The sequence below is a fragment of the Giraffa tippelskirchi genome, chromosome 11 (genome assembly GCF_054371585.1).
Source record: "Giraffa tippelskirchi isolate mGirTip1 chromosome 11, T2T-mGirTip1v1.2.pri, whole genome shotgun sequence".
Lineage (NCBI taxonomy): Eukaryota > Metazoa > Chordata > Mammalia > Artiodactyla > Giraffidae > Giraffa > Giraffa tippelskirchi.
The window spans coordinates 59428749-59455766 of NC_137285.1; the positions used below are offsets into that span (position 1 = coordinate 59428749).

The window sequence follows — 27018 nt, forward strand, 5'->3', positions numbered from 1 at the left end:
TGACAGTCACCGGGGGAAAAATGAAACGGATTTTTACATCCAATTAATGAAAGGTAACTATCAGACTTAACTAAAATAAATAATGGGCTTCCCTAATAGCTCAGTTGGTAAAGAATCCTAGGTTTTAAAAAGTGCTAAGGGAATACAATTGGAAGGAAACAAACCAAGTTGTTAACGATGGGAAGGGTGGAAGCACTAATGGACAAGTTTTTCTTTCTCCAAATGTTCTTTAATATAACTGATTATATCTATATTTATAACAAAAAGAAATGAAAACTAAAAATTTGCTATTGATCTTAATATGAGTCTAATGGCAAGGGTTTTATCTTAAGCTATCTTCACAGGGGAACAAAAACTGCTTATAAAGCATTTTTTGACATCTCATATGTGTAACATTTTCTATTGGCTATTTTTAAAGGGGGACTGATGTCCTCAAAAAAAATCATTCATTTTCCTGAGAGAAGACTGCATCACACTAATTAGACAATAACATCATATATAATTCCCAGTGGCTCAGTGATAAAGAATCGACCTGCAAGGCCAGAGATACAGGAGACATGAGTTCAACCCATGTCTGGAGATTCCCCGGAAGAGGAAATGGCAACCCAGTCCAGTATTCTTGCCAGGAAAACCCCATGGACAGAGGAGCCTGGTGGGCTGCAGTCCACCGGGTCACAAAGAGTCAGACACGACTTAGCAACTAAATACACACACACATCATATATAACAGAATTTAGAAAGTATTCATTATTAGGAAGAGCCTCAATGAAGGTTTTTCATCAGAGCTGACCAACATGAAAATCAGGAAAATACAGCAATTAATTATGTATTCATGAAATAATAATGCACTATAGAGAAAATTGGTATGGCTAAAAAGTTGGTTTAAATTAAAAATATGAATAAAGTGGACTGACTTTTAGCAAAACTGAGCAAAGAGAAACAGTGAGGAAGGGAAGGAGAGAGAGAGATCACATGTGTGCCTAAATAATTAATACCAAAAATTAGAAAGAGTACATCAGCAAATATGTTATTATGGACAACTTTATGGCAATACTCTTGACAATTCAGACATATCCTTATAGACATAACTTATTAAAACTGAAAGAAGATGAAAATATCTGTTCAGTCTCCATGTACTTCTGATTAAACAAGAACTGTAAAAGTACTGTGTCCAGTGCTATTCTTTTGCATGTCTATATTCACTGTTGTTATTATTATATTTTCCCAAGTTCTTTTTCCTTTTATCAGTTATCAAGTTTTAGCCTATTGTGTAGAAACAGACACACAGAGATATATAGAAAGATATTCCATTCGAGTAGCTTCTCCTTTTATCTTCACTTATTCTTTCATTTAACAAATGTTTATTAATGCCCAGTATGTGCCAGTCACTGTGATAAGTATAGGAATTCTTTAGCTTCCAAGAAGCTATAGTTCTATTAGTATTGATAAATATTTCAGATATTTCAGCAGAACATTTTTTCACAGATAAAATCTTTAGCAAATCTCAAATCATATCATGTAGGGATCTGCCCATTCTGCCAACCCTCTAGTCACAATTTCACAATAATCTATAGCTAGTAACTGGGATTCTCTCAACAAATATTTTAGAAGAAAGGTCTTCCATCTTTTCTTTAGCACTAAACAAACAGTGGTCGAGCCCCTGCATAGTAAGCTCCACACGTACAGAGAAAGAAGATTCACATTTCTAATTTCAGATTCGAGCCATGAGAATTACGGAACCCTTCACTGGACTGATACGCTCCCTACAAAACAGAAAGAGACATGTGATTTACCTGAAGTGGATGGTATTTGAAAACAGAGGCTTTCATCCACCCTTAGGATGATCCTGAATAAACGCTAAAGTAAAGTGATAATTGCTCAGTCGTGTCCGACTCTTTGCAACCCCATGGACTATACAGTCCATGGAATTATCCTGGACAGAATACTGGAGTGGGTAGTGGTTCCCTTCTCCAGAGGATCTTCCCAACCCAAGGATCAAATCCACGTATCCCTCATTGCAGGCAACTTCTTTACCAGCTGAGCCACTAGGAAAGCCCAAGAATGCTGGAGTGGGTAGCCTATCCCTTCTCCAGCGGATCTTCCCGACCCAGGAATCAAAGCCAGGTCTCCAGCATTGTAGGCAGATTCTTTACCAGCTGAACTACCAGGGAAGCCCTGAATAAACCCTAAATGTCACACAATTAGTAGAACTTCCATTATCGAATTTCAAGATCATTATCTACTAAAACCATTTCACCCACTGGATCCTATACCATATGAGGAATTTTCGACAGCATTTACCTCTTCACATACATACTTAATTCTAGACTCAACTGAGACCTACACATTATTCTACTACTCTGAGGCTTCAAATTATCTGATCGAGCCTTAAAAGAATTAAAGCTGTGGACAAATACAATCAAAAATTTTAAACAGGGCTATTATATGTGTTCAAGATTCTGATATTATATTCACAAATATTAATAGTTTGGGTAAACACTAGTTGGATTAACAAAAATGCATTTGATGAACCTCCAGTTGATGCTTAAATTCTTTCTAAAGTAATCCAAACAAATAAAGGCTAGTAAAATTATTGTTGGATAAAGCGAATTTTAAACAAGAGTGACTTGAGAACCTAAGGAGGAGTTTATTCTGCAAATGTCAAAAAATTTATTCCAAAATCAATCAAAGCCCCACTCTACAAGAAAAGTTTTCTCTTAATGACAGCCTGAAGCTCAAGACACGAGTAACAAGTTAAAAAGAGGGAAAACTACAAAATAGCTTTCTTTGAATCAATAGCCCCCAAGTCATCACATAGCTGGCCAAGTTCCAAACAGTTGTTCAGTCACACTTAAGGGACTTTTAGAGGTTCATCTATATTTTCTTTTGAAGAAATATTAATACATATTTTGGTAAACAATAACTCATCTATAGAGAAACATTTAAAATTCTAAGAATACATCCTTATAATTTTCTAAGACCTTCAATATTTACACACATTAAAAAAAATCCAATCTCTAAAGTTCAAATAAAGGAGCTGAACATTAGTTAGTACTAGTTGTTTCTGAAATCTCTTTCTTGTGATACGTTATTTGAAATGAAATATAAAGGAAATGACTGTTCAATACTAGCTGTTTGAGTCTGCTTTTTAAATGAATACAAAATAATGACAACTCACCATGCTGCCACCGCACTTAGGTAGCGAGACTCACCGTGCTCTTTCAGCTGCCCCATGGAAGAGGTGGTCATGGATCGCAAATGCAGGCCAAGGTGGATGACGGGGAAGGCAGAAGAGGAGTCCGGCTTTCTGTTTCCAAAACATGAAGTGAGAGCTTTGAGGGACTGACTAGCCCTTATTCTGTAATACAAACTCTAGAATAACGTTGCAAGATTAGATGCTAACCAGAGAGAAAACCACTTCTCTCCTAACAGAGACCCTGACTATGCTATCCTCGGTGCCCTCACCGCAGAGTGAGGAGCAGACAGCAGGCCCTCTATAAACACTCACTATTGGATACAGACAAAGGAATACCAACTTTTGCTGCCTCTGAGCAAGGATAATATGTAACTTTTGCTTTCTGAAAGAAAAACTCTAATAAAAATCAGAAGACAACACACATCACATCTATTTCTTCCATTTTGCAAAGATTTTAAGTAACATGTTTTCCTATTATGACTTGGAGAGCTTTGACCAAGTCAGCTGAATCAAACAATAGGTTCCATGCAGAAACTTTGGAAAACGGAAGTAAGCAAAAGTGAGGAAACAAAAATTACCCCTGATTCACTACCCTAGTAGTGCGAGTAATAATTGCAGAGCTTTAATTTCTTCCTATGAGTTGAGCACTATTCTAACTCTTTATGTGTCTTACATTTAATACTCAAAACAAGCCTTTGGGTATTTACTGTTATTATACCCATTTTATAACGGAAGAAACTAAAAGACTAGGGGTTAGATAGGCTATACTTCAAATTACTCCAGTTAGAAATGGGTCGAGTCAGGATTTAAACAGAGGCAGTGGGATTTAAGGAACTAAGTAAACACCTTATTACTATCTATCACCAACTCCACTTGTCACAATTAACATGCGTAATATACTCCACACTTATGTTTAGGTGTACATAAATGTACATGAACTTTTTAGCTTATTTCTTATACTTGACAATATACAATAAATGCATTTCCTTGTAAATGTACAAAGATGCACATCATTATTTTGGCCTAGAAATTCTAGACCAATTTGAATCCAATTTGAACAACTGGATTGTTCAAAATCCAATTCAGTTTTAAACTGGAATTGTTAGTTCAAAAATTTTAGAAATGTTACACAAATTTTTAGGATTTTAAAACATTCTGCCCATCAAAAAAGTATGGTCTAAAAGGAAAGTCTGTGACTGTCCTATTTTGAGTTTTATAGTTGGCACAGAGTAGGTGCTCAATAAATAGTAAATCAATGAGTGATTTATAGGATCCATTAGTCTAGCTGTCACTCGTGTGGTTCACGATTATGCAGTTGGCCAAAGAACTGAGATATCCCTTATATGACAAAATCATGTCAATGGAAAATATGAGAGGTTTGAGTATGCAGGCAGCTCTGCCAAACTCCATTTGAAATTCTAGTATTTTATTTACATGCTACCAAGAAAGGAGCCAAGGTACATGGTTGTAGTTTGATTTGCTTCCTTAAAACTAGTCCTGGCTAAATAGTTTTACATAAATATCCAAATTAGAACCATTAATTGCATTTTCAATGATTCTCTATTAATGAAAGATTCTGATAGAAGCAGACTAAAATTCATCCATTAAGCAAAATATTTTATAAACATTAAGATGAAATGCCAGAGTTGTTTAACACAAATGTGAAATGACATGAGGGATTCTATCATTATTTTATAATATCCTCATTCTGTTATTAATTAGAATAACCTAAATACAAATAGTCATGTAACACATAAGAAACTCCCACTGATCACAAAACTAGGGGAAGAAGTTGAGGCTCATTTGCCTAAAATATAGAACGCATTTACAGAAATGCAGTTGTCATACCTTCAAATGTACCAAATAGTATCAAGTAAAAAATTAGCTCTAATAGATAAATGCATAATAAATAAATTTCCTTGATGGAAAATTAATATTTAGTATGCACTCACATTTATCATTGTTGTCGTAAGAGTATTTAATGTATAATTAATCTTTGAAGTTAGGATTCAAAGGTACATTGAAGAACTTGACTTCCTTAAACCTAAATTTGAAAATGCAGAAGTATTCAATTTTGTTTTCCTTTGCAAGTTAAACATAGAGAAATTTGGGAAAATAAAAAAATAGACATTTATAAGACTCTATCATGTTTCTTCATGTATTTTATAAGGAATTTATTTTGCTGGGCAAATATTTTTATGGTCCACCTAAAAATATTATGGTTCATCCTTAAAAGTTAGTGTTTTCTAAGCCATCTTCTGGGGAATTAGAATTATGTATCTTCACATACAACTCCTGTCACAGGACTCTGTTTTGAGCAGAAACTTTTCCAGAGTCTTACAAAGGTTTAGACAATTTTTACCAATTAGTCCTAGTGCCTTCTCTGCATGGTTAACAATCTCCTACCTGATTTCCTGACTGATTCTGTTTTCCTTTCTGTCCTTTATAGCCTCATGGCTCAGTTACTTCTAAGGTTTGTGAAATGAAGCTAGCTGCAGGGGGTAGGAACACATTATCCCCATAAATCAGCTATAAATAAAGACAAGGAAGCCTCCAGTGGATTGATGATACTCAGGGTCTGTGTGTCCCAAGCTGTCACTGAAGTACTTTTAATTTCAAAAGGTGTTGCTGCTGCTGCTGCTGCTAAGTCGCTTCAATCGTGTCCGACTCTATGCGACCCCACAGACGGCAGCCCACCAGGCTCCCCCGTCCCTGGGATTCTCCAGGCAAGAATACTGGGGTGGGTTGCCATTTCTTTCTCCTGTGCATGAAAGGGAAAAGTGAAAGTGAAGTCGCTCAGTCGTGTCGGACTCTTAGCGACCCCATGGACTGCAGCCTACCAGGCTCCTCCGTCCATGGGATTTTCCAGGCAAGAGTACTGGAGTGGGGTGCCATTGCCTTCTCCTCAAAAGGTGTTGACTTTCCTCATTAAGCAGCACATGTTTTCATTAAACATGGAATGTTAGAATGTCAACAGACCTTTATCTTTACCAATTTCAGAAGAAACAATTCTTAAGGAAATACTCAACTCTCTTGAGAAAGACATATTGAAAGATATTAAACGATCAGATTTATTATTAATGAGTGCTCCAAGTGTCCCTAAATTATTCTTCTTCCTTGGATCACAGCTCCATCTAATATACTAAAAATGGTAGCTTTTCAAATTAGTTCCAGTTAGCTTTTCTAGTTTTAAAGGTTACCTGAAATTCTCAACTCTTTGGTTAAATTGCCATATTAACTACTCTTTTATCAGGTAACACTGTCCTAGACTAACCTGGGACTTGGGTTAACTCAAGTAAAGGCAAAAGTTTTTAAATTGGTAAATTTCCTATATAAATCATTTCTTTTCTTTTGTAATTCATATCTTCTCTTACCATGGGTAAAACCAAATCCTCATTATTAAAGCTGTACATATATTTCACTCTTCCAAAATCCCATAGTATTACCTTTTACTTCTGAGCATGAAACTTGTAGTGCTAAGCACACCTTCCAGGTAAGTTTTGGAAGAGCCAAGACATTCCTTACAGCCATAGCTACATTTTCTTAAACTTCTATTACCTAATACCCCACATTTCTGATCATGTTATATAATGAATTAACGTAAAACAAGCCACTGAAATATACTTAACAGAACAGCATTTACATTCTACAAGTATAAATGTTCTTACAAAATGCACTGAAGAGCCTTTAGAATTTCTATCTGTAGCTTCAGGGCCAAAACTTATGTACACAATTGTAACATTATCCCAAAGGTGATGCTGCTATTTAGTGGAATAATTCAGAAAAGTAACTGACCTATCTCCAGACATCTTTGGACAGTAGAAGCAATGCTCAAAATTCCTGCCTTCAAAGTATGTTCTGTAGGATCAGCCTCATCTTCTATTAGAAAACATACTAATTTTAAATTATTATATTAAAAAGGAAAAATTATCTTAACTCTGCTCCATAATGCTGCAGATTAATTATTAAAATTCCAAACTTATGTAATATTACCGTAAAATATGGCATTTTTCTCAAGAAAGCCACAAACTGGATTTGAGCTTATGCACTGTAAAACCCAGATGGTTTGCTTAACTATTCAGACATCCTACAGTTCAGTTCAAAAGTTAATTGAACTGAAAACTAAAATTTTGATAATTGATGTGCTTTGAGGTACTCAAGCAGGATAAATTAGCCTCATGTATGGGGTTTTAAAAGACTTGGGAAACCATGACAATCGGTCAAAAAATACTAGCAAAGGAGAAGAAAAGTGTATGTTGTCTATAGGTTAGCCAATTACACCTTCCTTACCTGGTCTTCACATGGAGCAGTTGTTTTTCTTTCTCCATTTTTTTACTCACTGATTCAATATTAGTCACTATTTTATCCAGTTTAACTTCTTCTTGAATTTGAAAGAAAAAAAAAGCTTTAATTGTATACTATTAGCTTTCAAGGTCTAAGTGCATGTTTTGAATTAAATTGCAAATCACAGATTTTTAATAACAGGTACAATATTTTTCATAAAAATTACTAATAAAAAGATAGCCTAAAAACACATTTGAGTGTCTTTTTTCACCCCATGCTCCTCAGATGTTTTGCAATTACTAAAATTTAGGACTGCAAGTATAGAGTAAATGAACTGCATATATCAGAAAGGAGATCGCTCCCTTTGTAGAGAAATGTCAGCAAGAATACAGCACAAACTGAGAATACGTGAATATGTCTACGAGAATATGTATAAAGTCTCCTTTATACATATTAGCATTATTGTCATCCTTATCTTCATAAGACTTAGCTTTTATAAGAGAGCCTGCTATTTCACAATAATTTAGCAATTATTAGTTAATGTAATAGGAACACTGAGAGCTCCAGAAATCTCCATTTGATAGAAAGACTTAAGTCCACAAAAGGCAAAGGTTCTGCATTAAAAAAAAAAAAAAAAATCAAGTTCTTAGAGTCTAAAAAGAAACTTAAGATACATATTTTAAAACACCTATTACTTTCTATTTTGTTCAGATAATGGGACTAACATAGTGCTACCATATGGGACTAACATGTTTGAAAGAGTGCAACAAAATATTGTCAAATCTAGTAAGGACCTTCTAGTTACTAGTTCAGGTATATTAAAAAGATATTAAAGATACAGAGAACATATGAGATTAAACCGTTTCAGAAATATTTACAAATTTGTTGGTTTGTCAGTTCTATTGAATAAAAGAGCACACTGGACAGCATTATATAATTTAGATTTAAAATGTATAACAAAGACCATAAAAAGTTTGGGGAAATGGAAAACAGAATGCTAATATTTACTATTCATAATATATTAGGGGTGTTGGTTAGCACTCCCTGTGGATTATCTCACACTTAAACCTGAAAACTGGATTTTTGGTAATTTTTGTGATTATTCTCTTTCATACATCAGGAAAGCAGTTTACCCAAGATCTAAGTTTTAAAAGTGCTAAACCAGGGATCAAACCTATTATCCTTGACTGGAAGTTCACCCTTTTTCACTCTGCCCTACTACCCCAGCAGATTTCATGGGGGTGCTTAATTATTGATTATTAACAGCAATTATTATACTAATTATTAGTAATTATTTGTGTTATTATAACAATTATTAATTAGGTTCCTAGTAATGGGAAAAGGATAATCTCTGCCATGCTTACATTGGAGGGTGACTATAGAGCTCAAAAGATACACTTCATATAAAGATACATGGTAAGTAGAGAAATATATTACGGTGAAAAAGAAAGAATTTATAAGTTTGAGTCTTAAAAACAGAACATTTAAAAATATTTGCCATACACCAAGTGTGTTAACTGCTGTGTATGGATTCTCATTTTTTATTCTCATAACCACCCCATAAATTAGTTATATTATTATCTCCATTTTTACAGATGAGGAAACTGAAGCAGAGAAATAGAGATGAACTTTTCTAAGGTTATGCAGCTAGCAGTAGGCAGAGACAATATTCAAACCCAAGCAGGCAATTCCTAGAGCCTGCATTCTTAATAACCATGGTATCCAATGTGTATGTTTTTATTGTACTTATTTAAGGAATATCTACTGAGTGAAAATTGCCATACTAAGTCACAGAGAGGCGAGGTATAGGATACAGTGTTAATAAAACACTGCCATTCTCAGTGGACAACATGACTAACATGAAAATCACTGCAGAAAAGTGAAGGAGAAAAAGGTTGCAGGGAAAGCTCATGAGATGTGCAACCCATAGATCTAGAGAGTGAATTGTACAATGACGCTGAGGGAACTAAGCCTGTGCTACTACAATAATTAACAAAGCAAAAGATATGCCTATTTTGTGAAAAAAATATTAAAAACCTTGGGAATTATCCATTTAATCACTAAAATGAAAGCCTCTGTAGTACCATTAAACTAAATCATGTTAGTTCTGCATCCAAATTAGAAAATAAGTACAATTGGATGGCATCACTGACTCGATGGACATGGGTTTGGGTAAACTCCGGGAGTTGGTGATGGACAGAGAGGCCTGGCGTGCTGCGATTCATGGGGTCGCAAAGAGTCGGACACGACTGAGCGACTGAACTGAACTGATATTGCCTAAAAAAAAAGTATGGAGTTGTCTCACTGTTCACACTGTCAGCTACGCCAATTGTCTCACTGTACCTCACCATTCATTGAACCCAGGGTAGGCAAGGCGAGAGGAGGGACGCTGGAAGAAAACTCAAGGAGCCTTAGAAACTGCAGACATGTTTATTCTCTCCTCACTGGTGTGGTAGCTGTAGCAGCAGACATGCTGTATTCTCTCACAGCTGACCAAGAGAACACAGCCATAACGCAGCCTCAAGGGCTTTTCAGGTGGAGCTTATATATGTTTACAGACCATGGTGCACAAGCGGGTGCACCATGATGCACACGTGCAGTGCTCTAAGTGACTCAGCTGGTACATAACCATGTACTTACAACACGTGGGGCGAGGGCCAGAGGCCACAGGGCAAGAGAGCCTGAGCACTGCCATCTTGAAGAATTTGCTCTTTCCCTACAAGAGCTAAATGAGATTTCTAAAAAGACAACTAAAGCATATGAAAATCCTACACTAGGTAAACCTTTAGATGAGGAACAGGACTTACAGTATGACTCAGGGCAAATTATGACATCTCTGCTGTGCATAATTGCTTCAGTAGTGTCCAGCTTTTTGTAGCCCTATGGACCGTAGCCTGCCAGGCTCCTTTGTCCATAGGATTCTCCAGGCAAGAATATTGGAGTGGGTTGCCATGCCCTCCTCCAGGGGATCTTTCCAACCCAGATATCAAACCCACCTCTTCTGCAGTTCCTGCATTGCAGGCAAATTCTTTACTGCTGAGCCACTGGGGAAGACCATAACTTTTTTGAGTTCATAACTATTCCCTCTATGTAAAATCTGGTCTCTAAACCAATTATATCAACTCTAGAATTTCAGTTCTGAAACATAAATTTTAAATCACTTCTGTAAAACAATTAGTAAGAGATAGGGAGACTAGGAAAAGAAAATGTTGGTAAAGTGATGAGTACTTGAGGTTTCGATAATGAAAGCAAACAAATGAAATATAAGGCATTAGAACTTACAACCAAAGGCTTCTAGTCCTCAACACTATTTACCTTGCTTTCCTCAGAGTTCACCTGAAATCACTCATCCATTCAATTCACTTGTGACTACTTCACTCCCCTCCTTCATGGGCTCATTCTGCTTTGACCACATTTAGCTGTTGTGCATTGGAGAAGGAGATGGCAACCCACTCCTGTGTTCTTGCCTGGAGAATCCCAGGGACGGGGGAGCCTGGTGGGCTGCCATCTATGGGGTCGCACAGAGTCAGACACGACTGAGGTGACTTAGCAGCAGCAGCAGCCCTGTTGTGTATGCCCTACAGCTCTTTCTTTCACTGCCTTCTAACCCTTTACCTGAAGGGTATGGTCACTCCCAAGCTCTATTCATCATGGAAATGTGGATGCCTCACAAAATCTCAGTATCCTGCTCAGACCACTCTCAAGTGCCAAATTTCAATAGCTAAACATGTCTATATGCGTGTCCCAAAGACATTCTAATTGACATGTTCCTCTCATGATTAACGATACCACCATCCATCCAAAAACCCAGAAGTCACCTCTACTGTCGACTCTCCCTCAGCTTCCTAGGAAAATCAATCATCAAATGCCTCCTACTGTTTCCACTCATATTGCCTCAACATAGACTTTGACCATCTCTTCTCTGGGACACTAATAGCTTCCTCATTTGGATTCCTACTCCCAACCATAATACCCTCCAATCCAGCCTCCGTACTTGCCATAAATAAGCTTTGATTTCCAAATAATTGGATTTTAAATTATGATAGTTATTATTTTAAAATTTAATTTCACTGTAATCAGGGAACATTATTTACAAAATTCTAAATTCTTTGAAATGTATTGACTCTTTGACAATGTGTAGTCAGCATGACTAATGCTCCATACTATCTGAAAATGAGTATCCTCTCATTGTTCTTCTGTACTCATCTGATAAATAAAGCTTCTTAACTTAGTTGTTTAAATCAAATACTTTGTAGCCTCACTAATATATGTGTATGCACACAGTTATATAAATATGTGTGTATACATTGTTTTTTGCTGGACAATTTGAAAGTAAGTTACAAACAGTATGACATTTCACCCCAAACACATCATACAGCTCCTAAAAACAACCACATAAACTCAAATCCTATGTTTCCCATATTGCATATGCCATAGTATTTTCTCTGCTTACATACGTGCTAAGTCACTTCAGTCATGTCCAGCTCTGTGCGACCTTATGGACTGTAACCTGCCAGGCTCCTCTATCCATGGGATTCTCCAGGCAAGAATACTAGAGTGTGTTGTTACGTCCTCTCCCCTCCAGGGGATCTTTCCGACCCAGGGATCAAAACCACATCTCTTACATCTCCTATATCAGCTGGTGGACTCTTTATCACTAGTGCCACCTGGGAAGCCCTTAGTATTTTCTCTGAGCTTACTCATATAAAGTACAATAAAAAATAAAAAAAATTAAAGCTCAAGGCCACTAGAGATATGCAGAAACTGCTGGGGTCTCCCCCAGTTACCTCTTTGTTCTTCTGTGTTTTTTTTTCTATTCTAGATTCTCAGACGCTCTATAAAAATGTAGTGAATAAAGGAATACCATTTTGCTGTGTGTGTGTGCGCGCTCAGATGCTCAGTTGTGTCCGACTCTGTAATCTGCCCACGAGGCTCCCCTGTCCACGGGATTTTGCTAGTCATTCACATTTCAAGACTCAACTCAGGGGACACTATCTGGTAGATCTTAATACTGAAACAATTTGCAATATTTCTTGTGCACTTGACCTACCTCCCTCTTATTAGTCTGCAAAATCTGTGACCATGCCCCTAGCCAAAGTGAGATAAGTTATACAGATCAACAAATAAACTGTTTAACACCTCTTATTCAGTTACATAGAATTTTTAATATTACAAGTTTATGTTTGCTAGGGACATTGATTAATTTATTTCCATTTTTTTCAAATATGATACATACTATATACATTCCTCCTTTAACTGATTCCCATTTCTCCCCTGACAGTTATAAAGTTTCCCCCATTCCACAAGACAAAAACAAAAAAATTAAACAAACAAAGCAGGCACTCTAATCCAGGTTGCTAAAAGCAGCCAATCTTAAATAGTTAAACTGGACCAACGTAAGTTACTAGGAACTATCTTTCCAGAATTTAGAGTTTTAATAATTCAGAAATTGGTTACCATAAAAGAGGTGTGTTCCCTACCACAGGCATCTCCTGTAGAGATTGTACAGGAACTTTCCATAGAACATTACATAGGTGATTTTATATCATGAAAATAGTTGGGCTGGAAGAGTGCTAAGTTCTCTTCTATATAGAGACTTAATGATACTATGAAAATGCTTCACAAGGGTAAATCCAGATCCTTTTCATTCAAAAAATGAGATTTTAGACTTATATTGAGTGATTATAAAATACTTTCTCACTTTGCAAGACCTACAATTTAAATTCTATTCAATTTGATATGAAGTAATTATAATAAAATTTAAAACTTAGTTATAAATTTATAGACAGACTCATTAGTCAAGAATGACAGATTGCAATTTACTGACATTTCACATTCTAGTGTGTGGGCTGAGTGGATGTCATATGATTTTCTACTGTTGGAATTTCCAGCACATGTGTGTTATATAGAATGCCAATTCCTCACTAAATAGTGAACTCTTTCATGGTCTCTTGAGGACAGGGATTGTACTTTAATCCATCATCCACTTATTCAGTCATTCAGCAAATACTTACCAAATGCCTATAATGTGACAAGCAGTCTGCTTGGCATCAAGGATGCAATCCATAACCTGGTGATTATGAAAGTTATATTCTAGGAAATTAAATTGATTAAATGATAGTTACATAAATAACTGAATAACCTCAAGTGCAATGCTATAAAAATTTATTTCCATTATCTCATAAATTTAAGACAAGGAATAAAATGCCTCCTTTAGCTTTTGGAATTGGGAGGTTATGGATGGACAACTGAATGAAAATATGGAAATAGAAGCAAGATTTCACTGCTTTGAAGGAATAAAGTTATTGGTGGTAACAAAAGAAGATTCTCTTTTAAAGACATGTGGTTCAAAGAGGAGAAGAGAGACAAAATGTTCACTATAGGGACATAAGTTTCAGAAAGAATGTTTGGGTGTCATTATATTTTAACACACTTAATATAAGAAAGGAGAAGGTGGAGATATAGAAGAAAGCAAATAATATGTAATAGATGAGGTAGGTTTCTGGCAGAGACGAGAAGGAATGGGATAGAATTTAGCCAAGATTTGGAAAAAATAGGCATTTTCTTCTCAAAGAAGAAGGTAGATAAGGTTTTAGGTGGCTATTAATATATTTCCAGTGAGTTCACCATTCAAGATCTTTATTTTCTCTACAAAGTAGGAACTGAGGTCTTTTACTGAGAGAAGGGGAGAGAAGTTTAAGAAGGGTCTCCAGGAGAGTGGCAGATATTTGAATAAATAGCAAGTAGGGCAGGTAAAAGAACTGACCAAGGTAACATAAAAGGTTCTACTATGATTACCACTTAATGCAGTCACCATTACAGCTAACACTTCAAAACAAAGCTTCTCACTTCTGTTCAGTTCCTCTCTGCTTTACAGAAAAATGCTTAAACTGATTGTCAATACATCCTATGGGTACTTCCTCATCCCATTCACTCTTCAGTCCACTGGCAATCCAGCTTGCACAATCACCACTCAGATCAAGGATACAACTTCCATGCAAGCACACACACTGGACACATCAGCAGCACACGGTGACAACGGTGGCTTTTGTGAAGGGATTCTGGGACAACAGGTTTTCCTAGTCTTCATCCTATGAATACCTGGCTGCTGATTTTCAGCCTCCTTTGGTGATTCTCCTCCCACCAGATCTCTAAAAACTGCAGTGCCATGGACTCCGATCATAAGCCCTTTTTTATGGGTTAACTTTTTTTTTAGATGTGGGCCATTTTTAAAGTCTTTATCGAATTTGTTGCAATATTTCTTCCATTTTATATTTTTGGGGTTTTGTGACATGAGGTGTGTGTGATCTTAGCTCCCCAGCCAGGGATTGAACCCGCATCCGCTACAATGGAGGGTAAAGTCCTAACCACTGGACCACCAGGGTAGTCCCTGGGTGAACATCATTTGTTCGTTAGGAGATTTCACCCAAGTCCATAGGTAAATACATCCACTCACCAGTGACGCTAAATCTTTATCCTCTGGGCCATACCTGTCCTCAAAATTTCAGACTCATATACACAATTGTCTTACATATGAAGTTGCATGCTAATAAGTATTTCAAATATAATACTTTTAATAGAGATCTTGATTTTCTCTTCCAAACACTGTTCTTTCTTGTCTTTCCTGTGTCAGTAAATGACATCACACAGCCACCCACTCAAACCAGAAATTCATTACCTATGACTAAAACATACATCAAAGTTGCCAATTCCCCTCCAATTTCACTAAGACCTCAACAATAATGTTGCATACCAAACCAAACCAAAACTCAGTGGATTACAAGTTTAGAAGATTCTTGCTCATGTGTCTTTGACTTGGCCAGAGTATCTCTGCTTCTCCCCCCTCTACATGGGTCACTCTGGAGTCGGGGACAGCTACCTGGGGCATGGTCTTCTCATGGCAGACCAAGGAGTAAAACAGACAAGTTAAGCCACTAAAATATTTAAAACTATTACCTGTGTTATGTCTTCTTACCCTCTATTGGCCAAAGCAAGCATATGGCCAGTCTCAAAGTCAGTGAGCCAGGGAAGACTATTCCAACCCATGATAGGGGACGAAGAGTGGATGTGTCTTGAATAATAACTCAATCTAAGCCAACATCATCATCTGCTTGAACTGAAAAATAGCTTTCTAATCTGTCTCCTGTTTTAGCTCTAGCTTCTGTTTAGTCTACACATACAGTCAACATATCTTTTTAGAGTCTGATAATAACATCTGCCTTAAAAACATTCAGTAATTTTATATCACTCTAAAAACAATCCGTTCCTTGACGTTACCTATAGGGCCGTACAACATCTGATTCTTACACATCTCTTTCATGTGGTTTCACATCACTACCTTATTTTTTCTGCCATTACACTACAGCCACATTGGTTTCCTTTTAGGGCCTTGAATAAGTCAATTCCTGCCGTCTATGGGGTCGCACAGAGTCGGACACGACTAAAGCGACTTAGCAGCAGCAGCAGCCCCTTCTCAGAGCTTTCTCACTGCCTGGATTTCTCTTCATATTGCTGCCAGTGATGTGCGGCAGCTAAGTTGGGTCAGCTTTCAAAAGTCAATTCTTAAATTTCTTAAAGTTTTGCAATCTAGATTTTAAACCTTGGTAGGCTGAAATCACCCACAGTGGGAATATTTACACCATGAAAGTTAGGATGTGTTATGGCAGGCATTTTCCCCAGGGAACCAGTGTAACAGTACACCACTTTCCTTCAGATCTCAGACCAAATATAAGCTCCTCAGAGAACCCTTCATGACAGTTACATCTAAAGCATTGTTGTTGTTGCTGTTCAGTCATGAAGTCATCCAACTCTTTGTTACTTCATGGACTGTAGCACGCCAGTCTCCTCTGTCCTCCATTATCTCCTGGAGTTTGCTCAAATTCATGTCCATTGAGCCAGCAATGCTATCTAACCATCTCATCCACTGCTATCCCCTTCTCCTTTGCCTTCAATTTTTCCCAGCAGCAAGGTCTTTTCCAATGAGTTGGATCTTCCCATCAGGTGAAGTCCAAAGTTTTGGACTTCAGCTTCAGCATCATTATGCCCAATGAATATTCAGGGTTGATTTTCTTTAGGAAATCTAAAGTAAGTCCCCAGTCTATTATATCATTCTGTTTTCTTCACTGTTATCTTCACATTTTGTGATTATCTTGTCTATTTATTGGCTTTTTGCCTAGCTTCTCCCAGAGGACTATAAGGTCTATTTTCACAATTATATCATCAGTGTCGAAAAGAGTAATTGGCATATAACAGATGCCTAGTAAATACTGAATGAATAAATGAATTTTTGTTCTGATATGTTATGAGCTATTTAAAAACAGAATATTTTTATTCCCTTTCTAACTCACACATAGCATTATAAATCATCAGTCCAATACATATCTATTGAATAAATGAAGTAATTAATGTGTTTACTAGGTACACATGTATAAATTTCAGATTTCATGTCAGAAAGTAGAATAAAGACATTTGTGCTAGGCAGGTGGTCTGACTACTTCAGATTTCACTTATATTTTTCTGTGCCACCCTCATGTAGCTATTATTGTCCAGTATAATACCATCAATTAATAAATTGCTATTAACTACCTCCTATCAGCCACGTGGTCTTAAAAGAGAGGTTATAAGAAGACAGGAAAATGTCACTGCCATTTTCTAACAGTTTATATCCTATTAATCTCACAGTAATATTAATTAATCTCACAAATTAATTAATTAATCTCACATTCATTCATTGTTGAACATATACTTCAGTGCCTAGCCAAGCATACATTAGGTACTCAATAAATGCTGAATGAACAAACAGAAGTCAGCCAGGAATCAAGTGCAGAGTTGAGTTAAATGCATGAAAATATGGAATTCCCTACAATGTCAGCAGAATAGTACTGGAAATTAATCTGAGTGTTGTCACCAAAATTTAACTCCACTATAAGACCACCATGTATACAATAGTGTGAAATGTATTTAAAAACATTCTTTAATTTTTTTAAAACAATGAATAGTTAACTGTTTACAGGAATATAAAAATGTAATAGTAACAAAAGGAAGACAAAAATTATACAACTATAATAACCTTTAAGACATTTTACTCAAGTATAATCAATTCAATATCTACTGGTATGAATTATTAAATTAACTGGTATATTTATTTATTTTATATTTCTCCCTCTAGGTGGCTATATTGTATTATTCATGAGAGATAACACAGAGACGTGGTTAAGAAAGCAGATAAACTCAAGGGGATATAAATTTGAATTTTATAATCAGTATGACCCTCAGCAAGTTACATTATGTCACTGAGTTCAGCTTCTTCATTTGTAAAAACGTGTACGATGATCTCTTTAAGAAAACTGGAGATACCAAGGGAGACTTTCATGCAAAGATGGGCACAATAAAGGAAAAAAATGGCAAGGACCTAACAGAAGTAGAAGAGATTAAGGAAAGGTGGCAAGAATACACAGAGGAACTGTACAAAACAGCTCTTAATGACCCAGATAACCACGAGGGTGAGGTCACTCACCTAGAGCCAGACATCCCGGAGAGCGAAGTCAAGGGGGCCTTAGGAAGCATCACCATGAACAAAATAGTGTAGGTGATGGAATTCCAGCTGCGCTATTTCAAATCCTAGAAGATGATGCTGTTAAAGTGCCACACTCAATATGCCAGGAAATTTGTAAAGCTCAGTAGTGGCCACAGGACTGGAAAAGGCCAGTTTTCATTCCAATCCCAAAGAAAGGTAATGCCAAAGAATGTTTAAACTACCACACAATTGCACTCATTTCACATGCCAGCAAGATTATGCTCAAAATCTTTCAAGCTAGGCTTCAGCAGTATGTGAACTGAGAACTTCCAGAGGTACAAGCTGGATTTAGAAAAGCAGAGAAACCAGAGATCAAATTCCCAATATCCGCTGGATCATAAAAAAAAGCAAGGGAATTCCAGAAAAACATCTACTTCTGTTTCACTGACTATGCTAAAGCCTTTGACTGTGTGGATCACAACAAACTGTGGAATATTCTTAATGAGATGGGAATACTAGCCCACAGTACCTGCCTCCTGAGAAACCTGTAGGCAGGACAAGAAACAACAGTTAGAACTGGATATGAAACAACAGACTGGCTCAAAACTGAGAAACGAGTATGTCAAGGCTGTATATTGTCACCCTGTTTATTTAACTTATATGCAGAGTACATTATGAGAAATGCTTGGCTGGATGAGTCACAAACTGGAATCAGGATTGCCAGGAGAAATATCAACAACCTCAGATATGCAGATGATACCATTTTAATGGCAGAAAGCAAAGAGGAACTAAAGAGCATCTTGATGAAGATGAAAGACAAGAGTGGAAAAGCTTAAAACTCAACATTCAAAAATCAGATCATGGCATCTGGTCCTATCACATCATGGCAAATAGATGGGGAAAATGTGGAAACAGTGTGAGATTTCATTTTCTTGGGCTCCAAAATCACTGCAGATGGTGACTGCAGCCATGAAATTAAAAGATGCTTGCTCCTTGGAAGAACAGCTTATACAAATCTAGACAATGTATTAAAAAGCAGAGACATCACTTTGCCAATAAAGGTCCGTGTAGTCAAAGCTATGATTTTTCCAGTAGTCATGTATGGATGTGAGAATTGGAGCATAAATAAGGATGAGTGCCAAAGAATTAATTGATGCTTTTGAAATGTGGTGTTGGAGAAGACTCTTGAGAGTCCCTTGGACAGCAAGAATATCAAACCAGTCAATCCTAAAGGAAATCAACCCTGAATATTCATTGGAAGGGCTTGTGGTAAAGCTGAAGCTTCAATACTTTGCCCAACTGATGAGAAGCAATGACTCATTGGAAAAGACCCTGATGATGGGAAAGACTGAAGGCAAGGGGAGAAGTGAGCAACAGAGGATGAGATGGTTGGATGGCATCACCAACTCAATGGACATGAGTTTGAGCAAACTCAGGGAGATAGTGAAGGACAGGGAAGCCTGCTGTGCTGCAGTTCACGGGGTCACAAAAAGTCAGACATGATTTAGCAACTGGACGACAACAAAAATGTGTATGATGATCATAGATTGCTGTGAAGATTGGGTGAATGATACATGCAAAGTACTTAGCACAACTGGTACATAGTAAGTGCTCAGTAAAATTAGCTAAGTAATGCTTACAATGGTGAGAGTTGTAAGAACATGGCATTGATTACAGTCTATATAGGAGATGGAGCAGACATGTAACATGTTATAAGTACCATAAGATAAAGCACTACCAAATATTATATCAAGCATATAAACTTGCAGTAATAGGACAACATACGGAAAATAAAACACAAAGGCACATTATACTGAATAATTACTCCTATGCCTAAAACATCTCCGTCAAGCATTCATTTCTCTCTCTCCAGTGAAAATACAACAGTACTCACCAAGCCTTTGGTAAGTAGCATACACTATCCCCCTGCACAGAAAAGAATACCAGTGATACCATAGTGAGACAGCTGAATCTCTACTAAGTAAGTATCATGGCCAAAGGCTTAACAAAACTGCCCAAACGAGATGAGTTTATATTGATCATCTTGGTCCACCCTATTCAACAAACAGTCCAAAAAACTAAAAAACAAACAACAAAAATACAAAGATACAGTTATAATTCAATGACTCTCACAAAACAGCTTGATGGAAAGACACTGGTATATAGCCCTAGTCAGTTTATCCCTTGATCTTTCTCTTATACAAAGTTAATACATGTGTCAAGAAACAATCCTCCATGAATATTTTCACATTTTTGCACTGTCAGGGCTTTCTGAGCAACCCATTCTGGCACCTGAGTTAAAGGATGTTCAAACAGCAAACAAGCCATGGAAGTTAAAGACCCAGGAGAGATTCAGAGTCACCTCTGCTGAGATGACTTGTAGCAACAGACTTCGGGAACTTCACTTCTCCTCTTTCCAGAATGGATGTACTTACATTTATAAAGCACTTGTAGAGAAGGGAATGGCAACTCACTCCAGTATTCTTGCCTGGAGAATTCCAAGGAAAGAGGAGCCTGGCGGGCTACAGTCAGGGGCTACAAAGAGTCAGACACGACAGAGTGACTGAGCACACACACACAGAAAGCACTACTCTCTCCTTTTCCCTTCTCCTTCTTTCTCTCTACAGAGGAGGAGAGGCGAATGTGCCCAATACTGTGTGTGTGTGTATGCGTGCGTGTGTGCACACTGTCGTGTCCAACTCTTTATGACCCCATGGACTATAGCCCACCAGGCTCCTCTGTCCATGGAGTTTTCCAGGTAAGAATACTTGAGTGGTTGCCATTTCCTTCTCCAGAGGATCTTTCCAACTCAGGGATCAAACCACGGTCTCTTGCATCTCTTGCTTTGCCAAGCGGGTTATTTAGCAGCTGATCCACCAGAGAAGTCTGTCAAATATCCTACATAAGTGATAAAATTCCTAATCTCAGGATTCCTCTTCTGTGGCACTTCTTCCCATCTACATGAGGCAATGAGGAAACAGAGGTAAGATGCTCTCTGAATATTAAAAGGTCTGTCTCCAATCCAGAAACCTTATAGGGATTACAGATGTGAATGGATAAATATATGGAAAATAGACAGACAGACAGACAGATAAAACAACATAAACAGGGCAGACACACTCCTAGAAACTTATCTCTCCTTCCCATTGAGTCGGATCTAGGAAATCTAGGAGATGTGATAACAACTCCAAAACCCTTTGAACACACCTCCCCAAGGTGAGACATACAAATAAACCACAAGAAGCAAGTCAAGCATAAGGACACGCTAACATAGGACCTGAATCAGATTTTGAGAACTCAGTGAACTCCATCGACCCTGGCTAAAATACTGTCTGAAGAAACTCGGGAAAAGGATAACCATTAGGAGGGGTGTCAGGTGTAAAGACAAACCAACATAAAACTAATGATATGCATGTGTCAGGTGGAAAAACACAAGCACTCCCAGAGAAGCTTAAAGCTTTTATCATAACCATTTAGTAACCTTCCAATCCCAAAGAAAGGCAAGGCCAAAGAATGTTCAAACTACCTCACCATTGCACTCATCTCACACACTAGCAAAGTAATACTCAAAATTTTCCAAGTGACGCTTCAAAAGTACGTGAACCAAGAACTTACAGATATTCAAGCTGGACTTAGAAAAGGCAGAGGAATCACAGATCAAATTCCCAACATCTGTTGGATCATAGACAAAGAAGAGAATTTCAGAAAAACACCTACTTCTGCTTCACGGACTACACTAAAGCCTTTGACTGTGTGGATCACTACACACTGTGGAATATTCTTAAAGAGATGGGAATATCAGACCATTTTACCCACCTCCTGAGAAATCTGTATGCAAGTCAAGAAGCAACAGTTAGAACTGGACATGGAACAACAGACTGGTTCCAAATTGGGAAAGGAGTCCGTCAAGGCTGTACTTTGTCACCCTGCTTATTTAACTTACATGCAGGGTACATCATGCGAAATGCTGGGCTGGATGAAGCACAAACTGGAATCAAGATTCCCGGGAGAAATATCAATAATCTGAGATATGCAGATGACACCACCCTATGGCATAAAGTAAAGAGGAACTGAAGAGCCTCTTGATGAGGGTGAAGGAGGAGAGTGAAAAAGCTGCTTAAAAACTCAACATTCAAAAAACTAAGATCATGGCATCCAGTCCCATCACTTCATGGCAAATAGATGGAGAAACAATGGAAACAGTGAGAGACTTTATTTTTGGGAGGCTCCAAAATCACCGCAGATGGTGACTGCAGCCATGAAATTAAAAGATGCTTGCTCCTTGGAAGAAAAACTATGACCACATAGACAGCATAATAAAAAGCAGAGACATTACTTTGCTGACAGAGGTCCATCTAGTCAAAGCTATGGCTTACCAAGTAGTCATGTATGGATGACTTCCCTGGTGGCTCAGAGGTTAAAGCGTCTGCCCCCAATGCAGGAGACCCGGGTTCGATCCCTGGGTCGGGAAGATCCCCTGGAGAAGGAAATGGCAACCCACTCCAGTATTCTTGCCTGGAGAATCCCATGGACGGAGGAGCCTGGTAGGCTACAGTCCATGGGGTTGCAAAGAGTCGGACACGACTGAGCGACTTCACTCATGTATGGATGTGAGAATTGGACCATGAAGAAAGCTGAGTACTGAAAAACTGATGCCTTTGAACTGTGGTGTTGGAGGAAGGCTGTTGGGAGTCCCTTGGACTGCAACAAGATCAAACCAGTCCATCCTAAAGGAAATCAGTCCTGAATATTCATTGGAAGGACTGATGCTGAAGCTGAAACTTCAATACTTTGGCCACCTGATGCGAAGAACTGACTCATTAGAAAAGACCCTGGTGCTGGGAAAGATTGAAGGCAGGAGGAGAAGGGGGCAATAGAGGATGAGATGGTTGGAGGGCATCACCAACTCGATGGACACGAGTTTGAGCAAGCTCTGGGAGTTGGTGACAGACAGGGAAGCCTGGTGTGCTGCAGTCCATGGGGTCATAAAGAGTCAGACATGACTTGAGCAACTGAACTGAATTGAACTGAATCTTGACATAATGAGGAGGGTATTCATTTGTGATTTTACTCCTCACAGCAGATTCTTGTGGGGTGAGAAGGGAGTAATTCTAGGGCAGGGCTGCTCAACATAGAAGGTGGCAACTTGAACGCATTAGGGACTATTTGCAAATGGAGATATTTTATTTTATTAATTGTTGGTTGTGTTAATCACATTGCATCCTGCAGTAGTGTTGTCGTTTCTCTAGCATGCACACACTGAATTACTGAGCAGCGCTGTGCAATGTGTCTCACACGCTCTGGCACTTCCATTTCATACTTCACAGTTTTAGTGTCACTTTGAGGTTTGAAATGCTTCACAGTTATTTGCTATATGTGGGTGCCAGAAAAAAAGTCAGCCTATATCACTGAAATCACTGAAAAAGATACTGCAAGAATAGAAAATGGTTAGATTCAGATGGGAATTTTTGTGCCACTAACATTCAGAACTTTATCAAGAATCAATTTACTTTTTATCAAAATCTAATTTATGTTTTACAGATGCATGAGGGCATACAATTTTTTTGCTCACCACATACAGTTCTTATGAAGTTAAATATAAATTTTTATTGATGTAGATAAGATTCTATAATTAAAAGGAAACTGAAAACACCATACATCTTTTCTAGCCTACAACTTGTCCATATGCTCCAACATAACAAGCCCAAAAGCCCCCATTCAGTCACCTGATCTAATCCAGTATAAATATTGAGTGAATTTCTATGTATATATCTTGAGGCATGTTTCAGCTTAATGTGTTAGAGTGAATCTATTTAAACAAAGATAGAATAAGTTATATCTGCTGCAAATAAAAATGCATTAAGACTGATCATACACTGAACAATACATTGATGAATATCTCCAAATGTTGACAAACTTTTACCATCAATCTCTGTAAATACCCACTTGATGATCTACTTCTGCCTGTATATTCTTTCTAGGCATGACTTACTTCACACACACCCATGGAAGTTTGGCATTTGATCACCCAAATAATACATGAATTTTTTTATTAAAATAATCTGTCCAGAAGTCACCAAAAAATTAAATAAATACAAAAATAAATAATGATAAGCATGTTTTAAGATGCACAAAAGAGGAAGCTTCCCTCACAAGAGAAGAATCTAGAATGAGCACTTGTCACAAATGAAGCACTAAGTCAAGGTTTATCCTCTTCCTCCCCTTGTCTTTCCAACTGCACAAGATGCCCCCTCAAATTTAAATATCTGGTTTGTTTCATTACAAACAAAAACTGAAAGCCATCAGTAAGCATGAAAAGAAAGCAGAAAAAGAAATAGGCAAATACAGATGGAAATTCAAGCAGTAACATGTTTAGGCGTGCTCTGAACAAGTTTTTAATATCGGAAATGACTTCCCTCTGACCTTTAAAAGAAGTTTTCCCTTGAGGGAAGAGGGAATTTATGCTTACAATGTGGCAATCTGAAAGATTACAGTTAATTGCTAGAAAGTAAGAGAATAACTTTTCCATCAAGGGCTTAACAAACAAAAATGACCAATAATGCTGACGTGTGGCCAGAACTACTAAAAGTTCGAAGGAGCTGCTCTTCAAATATTCCATCAGGAATCTACAGAAATCCTTAAAGTGGGTATGTGGAGAGAGGGCCAACTTCCACAGACTGGGCAGTGGCTGCGGGAAAAGCTGATCAAGACTGAATGCTAGCACAGTCTGGACTGTGTTCTCTACTTAACCCAAACTCTAACTTGACAAGGCCACAATAAAAATGCAAAACCATCCCAACTGATTATACCTCACATTTGCAACTATCTCTTTAAATGCACACATAATTAAATGTTTAGCAACAACAACAAAAGATTTAAAACATACAACTTTTTAATAGGAAGGATAAAAGTAGTCAACTTAGAAAGCAATAATGTTACACTATTTAAAAGTTTTTTATTTAATTTGGCTACCTATAGTAAGTAGCCACTTGTACAATCTGACCCTAGCTTTTTTATAGCCCTAAAGTCCTAAAATTATGCCAAACATAAAATTAACAAAAAGTTGTCAAAATAAATGAACTGTAATTGATGTTAAGGTTAAAAGTAACACTTCCCAGAAGCAGGTTTAAAACCAGGTGGGGGAGGAAGTGGAAGAAATGGACCACAAAATACATGCAAAACTTTATAACTATCACAACTTCTCCCCAAAAGGTAGGCAAGTATTGGTGTAAACATAGGCCAGCACCTTTTACCATGGTCTCCAAAGATATCTATAGGGCTTGAGGTCAATTATGTTCGCATATCCTTTATTTAAAATTAGGAACATGTTGCCCTTTGTGGATCAAAATTTTTGTCAGATGCCAAGGTGTGGCAAAAGCTAGAAAAATTACGGTCTGAGACATCAGTAGAATTAGGGAATAATACCTTATGAAGAATAAGAAGTCACCGTAATCCTGTTATGAAAATAAAAAACCAGAATATTCTTGAGACAAAGAGTAAATGACTACTGTTAAAAGGTAAATTAGACTAACAGTCAACTATAAGTTCACTGAGACTGTTTCAATAAAAATGTGAGACAATTTATAAGAGCCTCAGACAATCTAGAATCCTCTCACTTTTTCACAACACCACACTCACTACTTCCTACGCTAAGAATGCCTTTCTCACGTATAAGCATGAGAGGTATATTTCCAAAAGCCTAATCTTTGTCAAGAATGTGAAAAGCTGGCATAAAAGTCTTTAATTTTCTAACCGTTAATGTCAGTACAAAATTTCTGAGCAGGTGTTCCAATATGTACCATTCTTTATCTATAGATTATATTTATATTGTACTTTACTAACATATGTACATTAAAAAACAAACAAAAATAGAATTAGACTCTGATGATAGAAATGTAAACAAGAGCTTTGAACTATACAATTGGACAACCGTTGGAGTAAGCACTCCTCACTAAGATTAGAGCAGGAGTTGGCAAACCATGCCATTGTTGAGTCACTAAGTCATGCCCGACTCTTTTCGACTCCATGGATTGTAGCCTGCCAGTCTCTTTTGTCCGTGAGATTTTCCAGGCAAGGCTCCTCGAGTGGGTTGCCATTTTCTCCTCCAGGAGATCTTCCCAACCAAGAGACCAAACCCATGTCCTGCATTGCAGGCGGATTCTTGACTGCTCAGCCACTAGGTAAGCCCTGGCAAACCATGGCCAGGGCCAAATTCAGCCTCTCACCTGCTTCTGCAAATAAAATTTTATTGGACACAATCAAGCCCATATGTTTACCTATTATCTATGACTTCTTTCATGTTACAAAAGCAGAGATGAGTACTTGTGACCATATGAGCCACTAAGTCAAGAGTATTTACTATCCGACCCTTTCCAAGAAAAGCTTGTCAACTCTCATGTTAGGATTGATTTCAAAGTACCTGAGAAGGGAGAGTTCTGAAGCTGAGCATCTGAGATAGAAAGAAAGAAAAAGGTGGAAGTGACTAAACTGCTAGGGATGCCAACCAAGTTACACAAAGGCATGGGAGAGGAATCCCCTCCCAGGATAAAGCTATCAGGGAGGGACTGACTACAGCATCACAGAGTATGAAAACAGAACTTAAACATCGGTGAAAACAAAATGTCAGTCAAAAGGTGTAGAGGGACACAGTTATCTTTCTAACTGGTATTTTTTATAACACCTCAATCAGAGGGTAGCTATCTCTCTCCATCCCAGCACAATAGTTGGCACACCTTTTATTATATATGTCAGCACTTGCCATTAACTTCAAAATAGGAGTCAAGGAGACATTTAAGATATCAGTGGACATGATTTAATGTGAAGAATGAATAGCACAGATTACAATTCAGTCTCTCTCTCACTCACACACACACACACACAAACACACACAATTCTAGTACTGGCATTCTCTAGCAAATATCATTATATTCTTTCAGCTATGACAGAGGATTTTCTTAAATATACTACTAAAGATAATCGTTGGAATATAGAGAATTAAGACCTTCAAGTCACCAATATCTCT

The 27018-nt window shown here is 37.5% G+C and overlaps 1 protein-coding gene across 33 annotated transcripts in view; it reads right to left on the minus strand.

Annotated features, from left to right (window-relative positions):
- IQCM (IQ motif containing M) overlaps positions 1–27018 on the minus strand; it is a 589121-nt gene that overhangs the window by 410318 nt on the left and 151785 nt on the right. For 19 of the 33 annotated variants that reach the window (XR_014069346.1, XR_014069351.1, XR_014069349.1 and 16 more), the window contains 2 exons: positions 7487–7577; positions 3213–3307 (listed from right to left, as the gene is read on the minus strand). The exons of 1 other annotated variant lie outside the window; for it this stretch is intronic. Coding sequence is in view for 24 of the 32 variants with exons in the window: in XM_081544028.1 (XP_081400154.1) it covers positions 3213–3307; positions 7487–7577 (186 nt within the window). In the remaining 8 variants the exon portion in view is untranslated. Of the gene's footprint in view, positions 1–3212; positions 3308–6991; positions 7073–7486; positions 7578–27018 lie in introns of those variants that run through there. 13 more of the 33 variants (XR_014069348.1, XR_014069347.1, XM_081544027.1 and 10 more) reach the window with 3 other exon arrangements.